The sequence below is a fragment of the Lytechinus variegatus genome, chromosome 6 (assembly GCF_018143015.1).
Source record: "Lytechinus variegatus isolate NC3 chromosome 6, Lvar_3.0, whole genome shotgun sequence".
In the NCBI taxonomy this organism is placed as follows: domain Eukaryota; kingdom Metazoa; phylum Echinodermata; class Echinoidea; order Temnopleuroida; family Toxopneustidae; genus Lytechinus; species Lytechinus variegatus.
Window position 1 is genome coordinate 25,617,479 of NC_054745.1, and position 17,020 is coordinate 25,634,498.

The following is a 17,020-nucleotide window of genomic DNA, read 5'->3' on the forward strand; positions in this document are numbered from 1 at the left end:
ATTGGTTTATGCACTAACAAGTGTCCATCACCATCTTGTTCAAGGGTTTGGTTACCATTCACAAGCTGACATATAAACAATGATTGGTAACCCATCTCATTTATTGGAGGAAAGAAGAAAGTACATCTCCAATGTCCTATTAACTTTCCAGTGTCTCTCGTTTACTTGCTCAAGGGTTAGGTCACCATTCAAGGCTGTCATATAAGCAAAGACTGGTATCCCATCTCACTTCTTACCAAGAAAGTACATCTCCAATGGCCTATTAACTTTCCAGTGTCTCTCGTTGACCTGTTCGAGGGTTAGGTTACCATTCAAGAGCTGTCATATAAGCAAAGACTGGTATCCCATCTCACTTCTTACCAAGAAAGTACATCTCCAATGGCCTATTAACTTTCCAGTGTCTCTCGTTGACCTGTTCGAGGGTTAGGTTACCATTCAATGGCTGGCAAGAAATAAAAACATAAAATGTTAAATTGTTACAATTTCTCAACTTATCATTGGCAGTGATTCAAACCTCTATAATGTGACCATCCACCCCAAAACCAGGGGAGCGTTTCATGAAAGGACTTGTCGGACATTTTATCCGACAAGTACCAGTTTATCCGACAGTTACCATAGGAACAGTGCCTCTCAGCCAATCAGAATCAAGGGAAGATGTCAGATCTGACAACTTGTCGGATGAAAATATTGATGAAACGCTCCCCAGCAATTAGAAAGGTTTCTGTAAAGAGCCAAAACAGTCTGTTCATCTTCAAAATGTGAAAACAAGAAAACTAACTTATCTGATAGGGGAATTTCTCATCTTTACATCGTTATACTGCCAAATTTGAAGATGCAATGTTAAATAAAAGACAAGATACAAGAGTTTCTCTGATACTATTTTTTATGCAGGCTGATTGGAAGTTTCATTGAGATTGCAAAGTGTGCAGGTCTGATACTTGGTTGAACCACGATTTCAAACCTTGTTTTTCTCCATACATTTTGAAGCTCTGGTTGAATTTTTTCTGCTTTCAATCAAATACTTGTGATGATTATTGTTGATCAAGTTTGACAAGTTATACATCCTTGAAAGCTTAGGACGCATATTTTTTCAAGTTACTTTTGGCGACTTATTGTTGGTTTGGGCGTGGTTGGTCACATATTGTGGTATGAATGCGTGAAACATACTGTGAGAATCGGGCTTCACTGTCTGTCAAAATCCATCTGAAAATCTATTAGCGAAAAATCAATATGACAGGGATGACCAGGACCATTTATAAACATTTGGTATTTTTTATTTTTCTTCAAAAAAAAAGAAAAGAATTTAAGGACATGGAGTTGTTTTTAGGGGGGGGGGCTTATAAACAGTACCTTTAAAAAATAAGACAACCAGTACCGGTATCACTTTTGCAAAGGATGCAAATGTTTTTTAGAAAAATGGTTTTGCACAAAATTTTTGTCATTTTTTATAAAAATGGTGCGAATTCTGTGTGTACTGTTGATAGACTACGACAAGTCAACATACAATGAGACACAAAGATAATGTTCCAAGAATCACAAGCTAAATATCTGTTTGGACTTTGCATCATATATGAGCCAAAGAAGACTTTGTAAATATCATGCGCATTTTGCTAACAGAGTTGCCAACCTAACTGGACCAAAAGTCCCGTTTTCTCTGCAAAATCATATTTTCAATTAAAAAGGCAAATTTTTGCCATACGTAGGTCACTAGTAAACTTTCAGCATGGAATCTAGCACACCAGTGTTAAAAATAACCACTAACATTACAGTTTACATGTCTGTGTGTTATATGAATTATCAGCTCCTTGCCCACGTGTTCTTGCTGTTACCTTTGACTTAGTCAGTTCTGATGCAAATTCCTTTGCTATTTTGCTGCTGAAGAACATGACTTACAAATTCAGTTACATGGTCTGCAGATGGAAACGACAAACTGCGTTGTACTAAAAAGCACACATACACACAATCAAAACAGAGTGTTTTACACATGTATAATACAGCACACATAACACACATAGTAAGAATTCATATAAATCCTACTGTCTGTGCAAATATCCTGCTAATATTCAGAGAAAGCTTTGGAGTAATATCTTGAGAAAGACCGAAAGAAAAGTTCCGAACTGACCTGGAATTGACACGGTGATGGACTGATGAAGATGGTAAACTCTCCGCAATTTCCTTCGTTTTGATTGGACGAACTCTGACTATCCATTGAACCAGCATCTATGTTAGAATGCAGAACAAACAATTAAATGAAATTAGAATATCTTGACAGAAGGGACAATACAGTAGTTTCTTTATGTGTTACCTAAATTAAACCTAACCAAAGATATATGTTTAACCCTAAATAGACTGGGCTATTTTGACGCCTAAGAAGACTGGGGGGGGGGCTGATTCAGCCCCCCTTATGATCTCGGCCGTTGATCGCGAAGAAAATTGGCACACGCGTTACCAATGGCACTATCTACTAAACTATAACATCAAATTCTGCAAAAAATCTCACGTCTCATTAATTATGCTAATTTATGCGTAAAATCATAAGTTTGCTCTAATTAATAAAATAATGCCCCTAAAATGCTAAGTTTTCTTTCACATACTCTAGATGGGCATCTGATCAAATTTATTTTTAAAAAATTTCAACATCACATTTATTTTCTTATGTATTCTTTTTATTGTTTTTTCAATGTAAATTGTCGGGGACTTTATTTTGACCATAAAAAAGATAAAATTAATTGATTTTGAGCAGTAAAAGGAAAAATAATGATACATTTATGAATTTTGGCTAAGAACACTATTTGCATTGGATTTGTACACAAATTCATGTTTTTGAGTAATTTGGGGTCTGCATGCACTTACGAAGTGTTGCTCAATTTCGGAAGCGCGTAAAATTTTGGTTTCAAAAGTTGCGCGAGACTTGAAAGTAAAGTCACTGAGCGACGCTGTCAAAAAATTTTGCGCCGTGGATTTATCGCGAAAAATGTCAAGGGGGGCTGAATCAGCCCCTTCACTCTTTTTAGGGTTAACTCTCCAAGACACAAAAATAAAGACTATTTCGAGTTTTGGCAATCACCAAATGTGCATGTCACGGCAAAAGCAATATGTATTGCCAATTCAATGATCATGTTTAATACTTCTTAGTTTCTGCAAGTACTAAAATCTCCATTCTTAAAGAGAAAAAACATTGCCATGACTGGAGATATTTGCCAAGGTGATCAATAAATACAGAGCTGCCAACCTGAACAAGAACATTTCAGTATTTTCAAGGCTGAAAATCAGTATTTTGGTGAGGAAATTAGTATTTTCACAGGAATACCATAGGACAACACATAAACTGAAACTCTAGAAATCAGTATTTTTCATGAAACCATCAGTATTCTTCTCTATTTTCAGTACTAAATACGGAAAATCAGTACTACTTGGCAGCTCTGTAAATAAGTATTGTCAATTCAACGATCACACTAACATTTTAGTTTGAGAGCAATCTTTATAGATAAATGTTTGGATGGAATCTGTGGGCATTGCTAAGTTAGTAATCACACTAACCTCTTAGTTCGAGAGCGATCCTCATAGACAGGTACTTGGCTAGGTGATCTATTGAAGCAAGGGCCGATGTCTTGAGGTATCTCACCATGTAAGGAAACATATGGTTGACTTCATCTGGATGAGGCTTAAAAACCAACTCTATCTCCTAGTTTGTACAACAGAAAAAAAAAGAAGAAAGGATGAGATATACATGTAAACTAGCTCAAAAGATAGTGAACTCAACCAGAAAATTAACATATTTGAAAGTGTCTAAGTTTAATAATAATAATAATCCGCTTTTATATAGCGCTTAATCCATCGGAACGACGTGTCTAAGCGCTTTACAGATATATTATTACCCCGGTCATCGGATTCAATCAGTCATTCCCGCACACAATGTGTGCACATCCTCCACTCCCTGGGGAGTATTCCAGTCAGTTGCCTGTGAGGCGCACACAATACTGGACAAGCTACGATGACTTTCACATCCAACCGGGTACCCATTTAGCACCTGGGTCGAGAGTGGCAAAGTGTGGATTGACGCCTTGCCAAAGGACGCCAGACCGCGGTGGGATTCGAACGCACGACCCTCTGTTTACAAGGCGAGAGTCAGAACCACTACACCACGGCTCCTCCTAAGTTTTGCCATGTTATAGATATTTAATTTAAGTCAGGAGATAAAATATTACATTCATTGGAGTCTGTTTCTGCGGGCTAGCCGAACAGTAAAGTGTTGTCTACATTCAACACTCAGCATGAAGGAGTGCATTTTATATTGGGGTTCACTGACTTGTGAGCAGATCTGTATATGTCGTTTACTCGGCACTTTGGACCATTCCGAGAAACACCATGTTTTTATTCTCACTTATTGCAACATTCTTATGAGAAACTAAATTGTCATGATGTACTACCCTATCATGTAAACATAAAATTGGGTATTAAAGAAATCTACCTGTCTTCATAGTTTTTACGATATTCTTTCCAAGAAAATTTCTGTGTGGACCAAACCCCTTTTGCAACTAAACGGAAATGGACCTCACCCCTTTTGAAAAAAAAAAAAATAATTGCCATTTTAGTTCACTTTTTAAAAGGAATTTCAACTTTTCTTTGGTATCATCAAGAGCTACTAAAAATCTATACATTGAGACAAAAAATCAAATTTGATGAAATATGGACCCAACCCTTTTGCAACTGAGCTCTTCATATGTCAAACCTGTCAATAAAAGGTGAAGTTCACCCTGATAATAAAGGATTTTAGTAGAAGTAGAAAACACACAGAAAAATATTGGTGAAGATTTGACAAAAATCCACAAAGAATGCTGTAGATATGAACGTTTAAGGTTTGAATTTATTATGTCAAATAAGAGCAACCACCCTATATGGCATGTTATCAATGCCATATCCAGGACCCCGGCTTACAAAGAATTACGATTGAGCCAATCAACCACATCTATGGACGGCCAGCAATGTCAATATCTAAAATGCACATCTGTTCAAGATATATTCTAGATATAATGAATATTCATACTTTCATCAGTTTCTTGAAAATTCAGTGTGTTTTTCTTTGGTTAAAAAGGACATTGTGCAGCTTTATCGAAAAAATTATGACATGGATGGATTTCCATATAGTTGAAGTTGACCAGATCAATCGTAACTCTTTGTAATACGGGGCCCTGAAGAATTGAAATTGATCTGATCAATCACAACTATGGAAAGCCAGCAAAATCAACATATAGAATGCAATTTGTTCAAAACAAATTTTAGATATGAATGTATACCCATAAATTCATTGATTTCTTGACAATTTGGTGTGTTCTCCTTTGTTTACAGAGGACATTTTCAAATTTCCTGTAGAAAAAGTTATGACACTGATGGATTTCCATAGAATTATGATTGATTGGATCAATCGTAACTCTTTGTAAGATGGGGCACAGGTGAGATAACAAACTGTCTATATTGACTTACATTAGATGGGTCTGGTAAGTCAATACTACCCTCGCCCTCTCCCTCCACGTCTCCACAGCTACTGGAATCATCCGATGTTCTTGCCCGTTTCATCGCCTGAAAAATAAAAATAAAACAGGGTTACATGTGAAAACATTGAACATACTAGTGCTGAGTGATACAATATATTTCGACATCACTCAGTAACAAAAAGGAAAATGTGCTATAAAGTGGCGGACCGTGACCGGAGGAGACAAAGCATTGTTCAGAAACAATACAGTGCCTCTCCAATCAATTGTCTCCTACGGGTCACGGTCCGCCACTGGTGCTAAATCAAATTACAATTGGATTGAGTTTGGGTTACAGCTTATAATGATCATACAGTTGTGTTAAAATTTCGTGAACCCCACCCCAAAATGCACTCCTCCATGCAAAGTATTGAATGTAGACAATAAGGCCTGTATTCTGAAGTCGGGATTAACTTAGACCATGTTTTCTGTGCTCTTTACAAATTCTTTAATGGTGAAGACAACTGTCATACTTATCCTTCCCAGGCAGTTAAAGAGAAATGCCAGTAGTTGCAGTAAACACTGATTTCATGAGAAAGTCTGTAAAACCAGGCTTAATTTTCAGAATATCATCGAGGATCTAGATCTGGTACAGTTACATAAACTGAACTTTGTGAAATCTTGAAATCTACGCTGAAAAACGTTCACACTGAAGATCACCAACACAGATAGGCACACGTGGGACAGTGTATAATTATTGCTGGAATAAAGACCCAACAGAAGTGACCGAATCCGCGATTATTTTGCATATTTCTCATCAATTACACAATTTCTTCCAGAATCCTTTGGCACATATTTTTTATTCATACAAACAGACACTTGGGTGGTCATTATATGTAAAAAGTCATTTTGAGATCATTACCAAAACTGGAATTTATCTTAAATAATGCTTTGGGAGTCAAATGAGCTGATACATTGAACCTCTACTGTTAGAGATTTATGTAACAACTGGCTTTCCATAGTTAAACCACAACTTAAAACCAGAGTTTCAATTGAAGCCGACTTCAGAATACAGGCCTATGACTACAATCTTCAATTAGCCCAGAGAAACAAACTTGATTAAATTTAATATTTCATCTCCCGACTTCATGATTAAATATAGCAGAACTTGGACACTTTCATATGTTAATTTTCTGGTGGGGGGGGCTTCAGTATTTTTTGAGCACCACTGTATATAATGAACTTTTAGACTCAGCGACATATCAAGTTATCAGTGATATTTTACTGGAGATAATCAATTAACATTGGAATAAAATACAGACCAGAACTTCTGTCGACCGTTGTCTCCAGATTAACACAAACGAGTGACGACACAATAAGAGCATAACTTGCGCCGATGTATTATGAGATGCACAAATTCAAGGAGAAAAGTATGAGTGGAGACAAAAAATAATATGTTCCATTTGTATAGCGCAGCTACTATAATTGCATATACTCTACTGCGCTTGATACTTGGTATCATATTATTACCCGGCTGTAGCAGAGCCACCGTATAGGCGCTAAATCATTCAAGGAATAAATCCTACCAGGTACCCATTCACCTCACCTGGGTCGAGTGCAGCACAATGTGGGTAAATTTTCTTGCTTAAGGAAAACACACCATGGCTAGGATTCAAACCCACGTCCCTCTGATTGAAAGACAAGAGTCGTAACCACAGACCACGATGGCCCCACAGATGGGAGTGGATTAACAGAAAGGTTGATTATTTTATGGTATTCAGTCGTACCTGGAGAGAATCCCGATCCTGGAATGAATTGCACCCTTGACTAGATGATAAATCCTCCGAATGCGATCTCATTAATCTCCTCTCCTCCTGAGGGGATTCCGACGGGGGTGTCAGGGGTGCAGAGGGAGGAGGGGCAAGGGATAATCCCTCCGGGCCTGCCGGTGCTTGAGGGTCGCCGTTCAGGTCCCCATCACCACCACCTCCGCACTGGGCGGGGTCAAGGGCGGAGTCATCTGGGGGTAGCTCGCCACCAGCAAGGTTGAATTCTGGTTTCCTCTGCAAATTCAATTCAATTTATTCAATTCGATTCAGTTCAATTCAATTTATTTCAATTCAGTTTAGTTCATTGTTTAAAGTTGTGTTATTTCAATTGGATTAACTCAATTCAGTTTGATTCAATGAAGTCTAGTTAAGTTCAATTCAATTAATTTCAATTCACCTCAGTTAAGTTAATTTCAATTCACATTATTGAAATTCAATTAAAAATTTCATGAATTCAATTCATTTCAATTAAATTTGATTAAATTCAATTCAGTTAAGTCGAGTTCAGATCTGCTCGGCTTAGTTCAGTTCAAATGAGTTCAATTCAATAAATTCCATTTGATTTAAATCAACTTAATTCCAATCAATTCAAATTCAGTTTGATTTGATTTGTTATGATCCAATTCAATTTGATGCAACACAATTTAAATTCAGTCAATTTCAATACATTTCAATTCAATAATGCATTAATTCAAATCAGATTTTTTTAGAGAAGAGAAAAAAAAGAGGTCCCAAGTGTTCTTCATGGATAAGTTTCTGTAATACACATCAAGGAAAAAATGTGCGGTCTTTGACTGTATTGGGACGATGCTGAAATACTTACTTTTGGTGGAACTCTTTGCGCTCTGTTCAAAGCTTGTACCTTGAGCCCTTCCTCAATACTAGAGCTCAGAGCAGTAGCATTATGTCTCTTGTTGAGTTTGGCCAAAACCCTCTCCTAAAATAGATAATACAAACAAAGCAATGAAAGGATCACTTTAAAAATCAAAGTCATTATGACACTAATAATATGCTAAATTTTGAGAATACCAGAGCTCAGAGCAGTAGCATTATGTCTCTTGTTGAGTTTGGCCAAAACCCTCTCCTAGAATACATAATACAAACAAAGCAATGAAAGGACCACTTTAATTTACAATCTTTGGAAACGCATAGAGACGTTCAATGGTATGTGATTAGAACGTACAAAAAAATGAATAGTATCATTTCTATTATTATTTAGAAAATATTTATCCAGAGTAGAAACTTCAGTTATTGTAACTCCTCTATTAATGTAGTAGTAACCCAGGCTTTTATATCTATATTTGTTCCCGGATTTGAACCCCAGACCTTGCAGTTCAAAGTCCAGAGACTTATCCACTCAGCCATCAGAGTCCTGTTTCATTTCAGAGAAGTTACCATAAACTCTCATACAACAGGTCCCTGGCTTGTAATATTCATTAAAAGTCACTCAAATGCACAATCCCTACCTCCTACATTCTCTACGAAGTAACAAGTGAAATATTTAAATCATCCTGTTGCCATGGTTACCTGATGAGCTTCGTATTCATCTCTGCTGGGATAGATCTTTGAGATGAGGGCGTCGAAATTGGGGTCTGGCCGCAGAGACCTCTTGGAGACGAGCTTCTTACGACAGGTCGGGCACTCCTTGTTCCTATTTGGAAACAAGCAATGAAAATAATTCTCATATTGTCATCACAATCAATTTGGTCAAACAACAATGTCATCTTATAAACAGCAACATATCATAAGACTGTTCGAATTAAAACAAAGACTACAGGACTTCAGGAAACTTTAAAATAATCATCTCTAATCCTCAAATTGGCATCCTTTATTAGTTCTTTTCATATTCTTACATACATGTATTTATAAAAAAAAACATATAGATATAACATGAACTAAAATGGATTGAGAGCAAATAAGTGAAAACTGCAGGCATTTTACTTTTAATTATTTTTTTTATGAAGGGGGGGGGATTTTCACAAATTACTGTCAAGATCTGCATATATATGCTATGATATTGTGGTGAATGGGGATTTTTCAGGACTCTTCTGACCATTTTAGAGGCGAAATCATGGAGAGCCCATTTCCCAGGGAAAACTGCCACAATGAATATACAAATAGCAATCTAATATTCATCGCTTGATAATTTGAATCAAAGTGAACTACAATACCCGCTTCGAAGCGCTGTGATGATGCAATCCTGGCAGAAACGATGTAAGCATTCCTTGGTGGTATATGTATTCTTTAGCATGTCAAGACATATGGGGCACATCAGCTCACTGTGTAGACTCCGGGGAGACACTGCGATCTCGGTGTCATCGGTGATCGCTTCTTGCGGGGATCGGTGAAGCTCGTAAAGGCTCAATTCTAGAGGGCGTAGCAGGGAGAGATACGCTCATATTCAATGTACCTAATAAGACAACTTGGCCCCGTCTTACAAAAAGTTAAGATCAATCGTAACTCTATGGAAATCCATCAGTGCCATAATATTTTCTACAGGAAATTTGTGAAATGTCCTTTGTAAACAAAGGAGAACACCCCAAGCTGTCAAGAAATCAATGAATTCATGGATATACATTCATATCTACAACAAATTTTGAACAAACATGTATTTTATACATTGCCTTTGCTGGCTTTCCATAGTTGCGGTTATAGTTGTGCATATCACTGTTTTGTGAAAAATAAGCGAAACTTTAAAATGTCATAACTCTCTTATTTTACATCCAATTTTGATGAAATTTTTGGCACTATGCTAGTTTGACTTTTTCTCTTTTTATTCAAGTCAGCATTTTCCTGGGGTGGACTTGACCTTGAAGGCTGAATTATTTGTGAAATATACATAATAATTTCAGAGGCCCATATTCTGAATTCAAGTTTAATGCAAACTCTGGTCTAAAGTGGTTTAACTATGGAATGCCAATTGTGACAATGATCTCTAACAGCACAGGATCAAATTACCAACTCATTTCTCACTTCAATAATTCATGACTGAGTTAGAATGTGAACTACTAAAGCTTTAGTCAACATTAAAGCATGGAAAAGGAGTACAGAAAACTCAAGAAATATAGGATATAAACACAATGGGTGGTATTATCATAGCCATGGTTTAGTTAAACCTGGGTTGTCTTAATCACACTTTTATCAATTTATTTACCTACCGAAAACCATCCACATGCTGCAGCAAAATTTATCAAAGTAATTAAGTGAAATGAGAACAATTGTAAAATACATAATCATAATTAAGTTTTTAATGAATTAATTGATACATTTTTACCACAAATATGGAAGAAGTACTGTGTCATGAAGCCCAGCATTCCATAGAACTGTGGTTTAAATTTGTTGACATTTTTTGGCTTACCATAACAGGGTGCTACATAACTTTTTAGAAGCGCTTGCCCTGTCGAGCAAGTAAATTTTTAAATAGTTGGAATATACTTGCCCAAAAATCTATTTCACCTGCCCTTAAAAATCCTTGGAAAAAGTTTTAACTCTTCAAAAGAAAGTTTTGCAGATTTAAAAAGTATTGACATTTTCCTCTCTTTTGACATGAAATGATCTACATGTACCTTGCATTTCTTTTTCCAAAGTGATTTTGCCTGCCATGACCAAATAATCATATTGACCCTAATTTTGGTCACTCATCTGCAAGACTTTTGCTTTCTACAGTGTGAATTTTGCTTGCCCAATTCGGGCAAGTAGTTTTGGTCTTTACTTCAAAACACTTGCCCGACTATAACTTTTACTTACCCCGGGCAATCGGGCAAGTGCTTATGTAGCATCCTGCATAATTTTAGCACAAAATTAGACCATAGAGAACGTTAAGATTGACTTCGGACTATGGGCCAGGGAACCTGTTTTTCGCTCGTTCAATGACATTTGCTCAGCGACAATTGCTCTGAGGTAAATTCCACCATTGTAACACCATACCCTATCCTAAACCAAACCTTACACCTAACACAAAACCCTATTGCAGCCCTAACCTGAAAAGTAAAACTACATCTTAGACGAAATAAAGCCTGGAGCAACTGTCGCCAGAGCAATTTTCGCCTGAGCAATTGTCGAGTTATTGCTTTGCTTACCCCATGATTTGCTTGGTTGGGAATTTCCACTTGCCTGTCATGAAAGAGAGAGAGAAAAAAAGTGTTAACAGGGTTGCTAACTTGCGATATAGAACATTTTTATTAAACACGAATAAAGAGATGAAAAAAAGTGAGAAGTTTGGTAATATCAAATCTAATTTTAATTGTAAGGATTTTTCTTTTAATTTAACTAGATCTAGGCCTACCGAAATGAATGATAGGGTTATAATATAGATCTAGAAACTGATACTTGACTAAATATGTTTTCATTATTTTAAAGGTCAAGTCTACCTCAGAAAAATGTTGATTTGAATCAATAGAGAAAAATCAGACAAGCACATTGCTGAAATTTCATCAAAATCGGATGTAATATAAGAAAGTTATGACATTTCAGAGTTTCGCTTATTTTCAACAAAATAGTTATATGAACGAGCCAGTTACATCCAAATGTGAGAGTCGATGATGTCACTCACTCAATTTTTTTTTTGTTTTTTATTGTTTGAATTATACAATATTTCAATTTTTACGAATTTGACGATTAGGACCCCTTGCCTGAAGCACAATGTTAAAATAATGGAATTCAACGTGTTCAGGGAGGAATGAAACTTCATTTCACATGACAATGACGAGAAAATAAAAATATTTCATATTTCATATAATCAATAAAATACAAAAGAAATAGTGAGTGATGTCATCAACTCTCTCTCATTTGGATGTAACTGGCTCGTTCATATAACTATTTTGTTGAAAATAAGCGAAACTTGAAAATGCCATAACTTTCTTATTTTACATCCGATTTTTGATGAAATTTTCAGTGTTAGGCCTATGGCTATGCTTGTTGAATTTTTCTCTTTTCAAATCAAGTTTTTGTTGGGGTGGACTTGTCCTTAAAATATCACTTTCTTCCTTCTATCCTTGTTTATTTATTTAATGGTTCAGTGAGTAATTGTATTACGGACTGGCCTTGTAAGTATACAATAAATAACTGAAATAAAAGGACATTTCCCCCCCCCCCCCCAAAAAAAAAATGCAGTGCACACAAAGTCAACAGACACGGCGCACGTACGGTACGGTAGACAATCAACATGCATGCACAAAAATGAATGTTAATCAATGAAAATGTCGACCGGCCTACCTGTGTAACAGCCATTTTCTCTGGTTTTGTGGAAATTTAGGAGATCTAAATGAATTCAAACAAAAAAGAATCAAACTAGATATGCACCGATCCAATTATTCATGAATTATATTCCATGCAGAAGATCAAATTAAGCTTTTCATGAGCGGAAAACCCAGCTAAGAGAGGAAAATCCGTCAATAACATCTCTGTCCTGACAAATAATGAGTTTTTATTTCGAACTTTTTGTCGAAAAATATTAATTATAATCATGTATTTTGGAATAAAATATTTTTACAAATAAATAAAATAAATTTTTATAAGAAAATTTTCTAAAATAGGTTTTTAAAATATAAAATTATATCAGAAGAAAAAAATACTTTGTAATTTGACCTTTGACACGCCCATATAAACAATTTTTGACTGAGTCGAGTTGTCAAGCCTTCTTTTGCTAATGTGAGTAGATTCGGAAGATCTAACTAAATTTTCCCTTTCTATTGTTGTCTGATTTATACAGAAATATGTATAATCTAATGCCAGGCTTATCTTCCTTATATAAAAATACATTTGCGGTCTATTAAAGTTGATTTTAAAGTCCTTTTCAACCGCAGAAGAAGACAGCGGACGTCAGTACGACTACGACTCCGAGACTGTGCCGGTTTGCCTCGCTGTGGCCTCGGGGCGCGACTCCACTGCCTAGTGCCTGGCGCGGCGGGTGATGATTAATTGCTTGCTTGTTATGAATCATTCACTTTGTCATTAAATTGAAGGATTGAGTGGGCTTGATCTGAGAGTGAGAGTTAGAGACAGCATAGGAATCAAGAGAGAGAGATATTAATATATTGCTAGACTTTGTCATGTTGTTTGTCTTGACTTTGTCCAAACATGCCAAAGGCAAAGCACTGTCTCGAGCGATGTTTGTTAGGCACGGCCGTAGTCACTAGATGGCGCTGTCGCGGAAGTGCTCAAAATTTGTACGTAAGTTTCGTCCGCTTGTCAATGAGTGAAATCGCATAGCGATGCGATATCGTCAAATTAAGCCCCTGTCAGCGCGGATGAATATGATATTTTCTCTTTGTGATTGTCCTCCCGTGCGATGAAAAATATGTCATCGTAATGCATAGGACTTTCGCGAGCTAGCGAAGTCATTTTCGTGCCCCAAATTCCATGAAATCTTCCAAAAATAACCATGAAAGTGTCGGTAAGTCAAAAGTGTCGTGAGTTGCTCTCAATTCTTACCTTATTTAGTTGTATTTCTTGCAAAATGGGTCTCGAAGTGTTCTGGATTTTCCGTTGATTGTGAAACTTGAATTGATTTCCTTTCTGTGTCTTGCAGTTAAATTGCAGCGCGGGGAATCGCAAAGGCTGTGGAAGCCCTTCTCAGTGAGGTTTACAAGCTGAGCTGCCCTTGAATTTGGTCGAATTTCGAGCCATTTTAATCGCGCGCACGGGATGATTAATTAACATAACAATTAGCAGATTAGAGATCAAGATTACGTCACGTACGTGCGTACGTGTGATACACAGAAATGAAATAGAACTTGAATCACACGGAATCACAGTCAAGAAATGCTTTGTTTTCTTTGTTTGCTAAATGATTTCCTGAATTTAAAATCATGAATAAACACCAGAGTAATGACATGAAGGAGATAATCATGGTCATATGAGGAATAACTAAATATTTTCTGAAAACGAGTGAATATGATGGGGCAATAATGTGCATGCACTGGAAAATGAACATTCACCTCACTGTCAGTGCCGTGGTGTCAGTCACTCAGACACAGTGCTTTACTGCCTTTTACTGGCATTTTCTTTGCACTGTGCCGCCACTGGTTTTTCTTTTGCCAACTAGATTAAAACTCATTTATATATTAATATGTTTATTGCAATTTTTGAATAAATGGTAATACAAAGTGGAAAAAAAATGAAGATAAAAATAATTTGGACTAAAATATGCCATCACCCCCCCCCCCCCCCCTCTAAAAAATACACACTATCTTGAATGACTCGTTTATTTAATTTGCATTGAAAAAATAAATAATTGTATTTATGCACTTTTTTATTTCTCATTCTTTCTGCCAGAATATCAGATGCCATCATGAATAACCTCACCTCCAGACTGAACTCCTAAACGTCTTGACAATGACTATCTACTGAGATATCTTGCCTTCTTGAGATTGGAAGTTTTAAGTTCAAGTCAGAGTGACCTAAGGCCCTACTAACAAGAAGAATCCAGATTTACATAAAAACAAATCCCACGAAAGATACAAACTGATTTTACTCTTAATGTGTAGTGTGTATGTGAGACTCTGTTTGCGTTTATTTTGAGGAGGACCTCCTGTCTCTGTTTTTATTATTTTATTGACTGAATGAATGATCAATACCTAAAAGTGAGAACTGATTTTTGAGGAGAGTACATTAGTGTATGGTTTTGAGTGAATTTGATTTGAGTAACTGTTTTTCTTTATTATTTTTCTCATAATTATTATTTTGCCTTTTATTTTCTATTTTCAGTTATATATTGTCAGTTACATTAAGTTGAACTTCCAAATTTGATCAAAGTGTTCAATTCTTGGGATAGAATTTTATCAGGTAATAAAACTGAGTTTGATAAATCTAAAAAAGGACACTGAAAAAAATATGAACACTTGGAGATGCTCACTAAGAAGAGGAAAAAACATGAAAGGAAATGGAACTTAAGTGGATGTTATAACATGCCTTTCGCAGATCTCCAAGCACCAGGAATCATAGGCGGTGGAAGTGGGGGGGGGGAGTATCCCCCTAAATTTGAGGTGGGGAGGGGACGATTCCATCCCCCTCAATTTTTTGTTGATAACCTTATTTTTTAATTTTTTTTGGCTTGTCAATTTTCAATTTTGTTTCCTGTGTCCCCCCCCCAAGATATTATTTGGTCACTATCTTTTTTTTTTTCGGGGGGGGGGTCAAAAGATTTTGGCGGTTCCCCCCTAAAATTTTTGGCTTCCCCTACCAATGCCAGGAATGTTGATGTTCAACTGAGAGTTGCTGAAGTGGAATCTCCGTTTGTCTGTGAGCTTGTTATAGAGAATGATTATTCGAGGACAAGTTAGATGATATTACCCAGCCCATAGCATACATCCCAACAATGGAATGGAGGCAATATACCCCTGTAATACATGAAGTATCATATTATCTTTAGGTTGGTTTGGAAAGTAAGTCCTCTAGTCAATATTAATGTCTGCCCAACAAAATGGTACTATCTGGCAATTTGGTGGTTCAATCACAAGCAGAAAAAGTTTAGTAAATTGAAACTAGTAAGACAATTAAACAAATATAATACAGCCAAACTGTCTGACCCCTTACTTGACTACTGACTTAACTAATTATTGAAAAATGACAAGGGATGCTTAGGCCCTTTGTAACCATTTCATTGGGCAGACTGAAGCAGATGACTAGAATTCATACTTTCATGAAGATGAAGGAACATCAAAATGATTATTACAATTTAGCAAATATGAATTTATAACACTGTCATGGTTATAAAAAATAATGAATTTCTATCAAGTAAAATGACAATACAATGTAAGACATAACTGCAATAAAGTAATTTCATTTCCAAAAGATATCTTCCATAATTTAATAACCAAATTTCTCAAGATAATATTTCTTCTGCACAAAGTGTATGAAATGCTCAGTGTAAATCATGCTGTTTATAAATCTCTAGGAATTTTTTTTTTTTCAAAATGAAAATACATGTAAACTTAATCAAAACCAGGGGTGGTGGATCCAGGATTTATCCTGGGGGGGGGGCACATTTTCAGGATGAAAATTTGTCAAGCAAAAAAGGGCCTTACGGGGGGGGATTCTTTGATGAAAATTGCGTATTTTCATTACATCTTGACTGTAGCTCTCAAAGGGGGGGGGTGAGCTAGATGTGCCCTCCCCCAGATCCACCAGTGATAAAAATCAACATTTATGAAAGATTGCATACCTTATATTCTGAATTGGTAAATTCAATGCATATGTCTACAAAATGAAACTGACATGTTTGGATAAATTGCTTATTTTTGTTTCAAGAAAGAATTCATCAATAACAGCTTAGAGTTATTGAGAAAACATCAAGAAAAAATAATATTCTGATATGCAATAACTATATCTATTTTATATATGCTTTTTTTTCCAAAAATTTAATCCTTGACATGGGGGGGCTGGTTTAGTAGTCAAATTCACCCCCCCCCCCCCCCCCCCCCCCCCCGTTAAGTAAAATGCTTTATCAAAATAAGATTATGCTATCATTTATAAATTACTGCATTTTGGAGCCCATTAAAATTCAAAATGAATCATAGAGGGCAGTGCCACACCTTATTCACTGAAATTAAGGAGGGGTATGCACAGCTGAAAAACTATCAGCAGGGGCAATAATTTTCACTGCAATGTTAGATATCCTAAAAAAAATCCTGAAAACACATAATTAAAATGAAATTAAACTCCCAGGAAGTGCCCCTGTATACTATTACAGCCCTTGACCTGTATATTCTCAAGGGGTTC

General features: G+C 36.3%; 2 protein-coding genes across 2 annotated transcripts in view; one reads left to right on the forward strand and one right to left on the reverse strand.

Annotated features, from left to right (window-relative positions):
* Positions 1-229: 229 nt before the first annotated feature.
* LOC121417264 (E3 ubiquitin-protein ligase RING2-like) lies at positions 230-12,696 on the reverse strand. The gene is made up of 10 exons (XM_041610902.1): positions 12,515-12,696; positions 11,380-11,413; positions 9,472-9,667; positions 8,828-8,951; positions 8,124-8,237; positions 7,259-7,534; positions 5,485-5,580; positions 3,541-3,685; positions 2,123-2,220; positions 230-442 (listed from the first exon to the last, which is right to left on the reverse strand). Exons 1-10 carry the CDS (start codon positions 12,527-12,529, stop codon positions 350-352), a joined length of 1,191 nt encoding a protein of 396 aa, XP_041466836.1. The 5' UTR covers positions 12,530-12,696; the 3' UTR covers positions 230-349.
* A 190-nt stretch (positions 12,697-12,886) lies between these two features.
* Positions 12,887-17,020, forward strand: part of LOC121417265 (serine/threonine-protein kinase Nek6-like) — a 28,334-nt gene continuing 24,200 nt past the window's right edge. The window contains exon 1 of the mRNA XM_041610903.1: positions 12,887-12,949. The gene's annotated coding sequence lies outside the window, so the exon portion shown is untranslated. The remainder of the gene's footprint in view (positions 12,950-17,020) is intronic.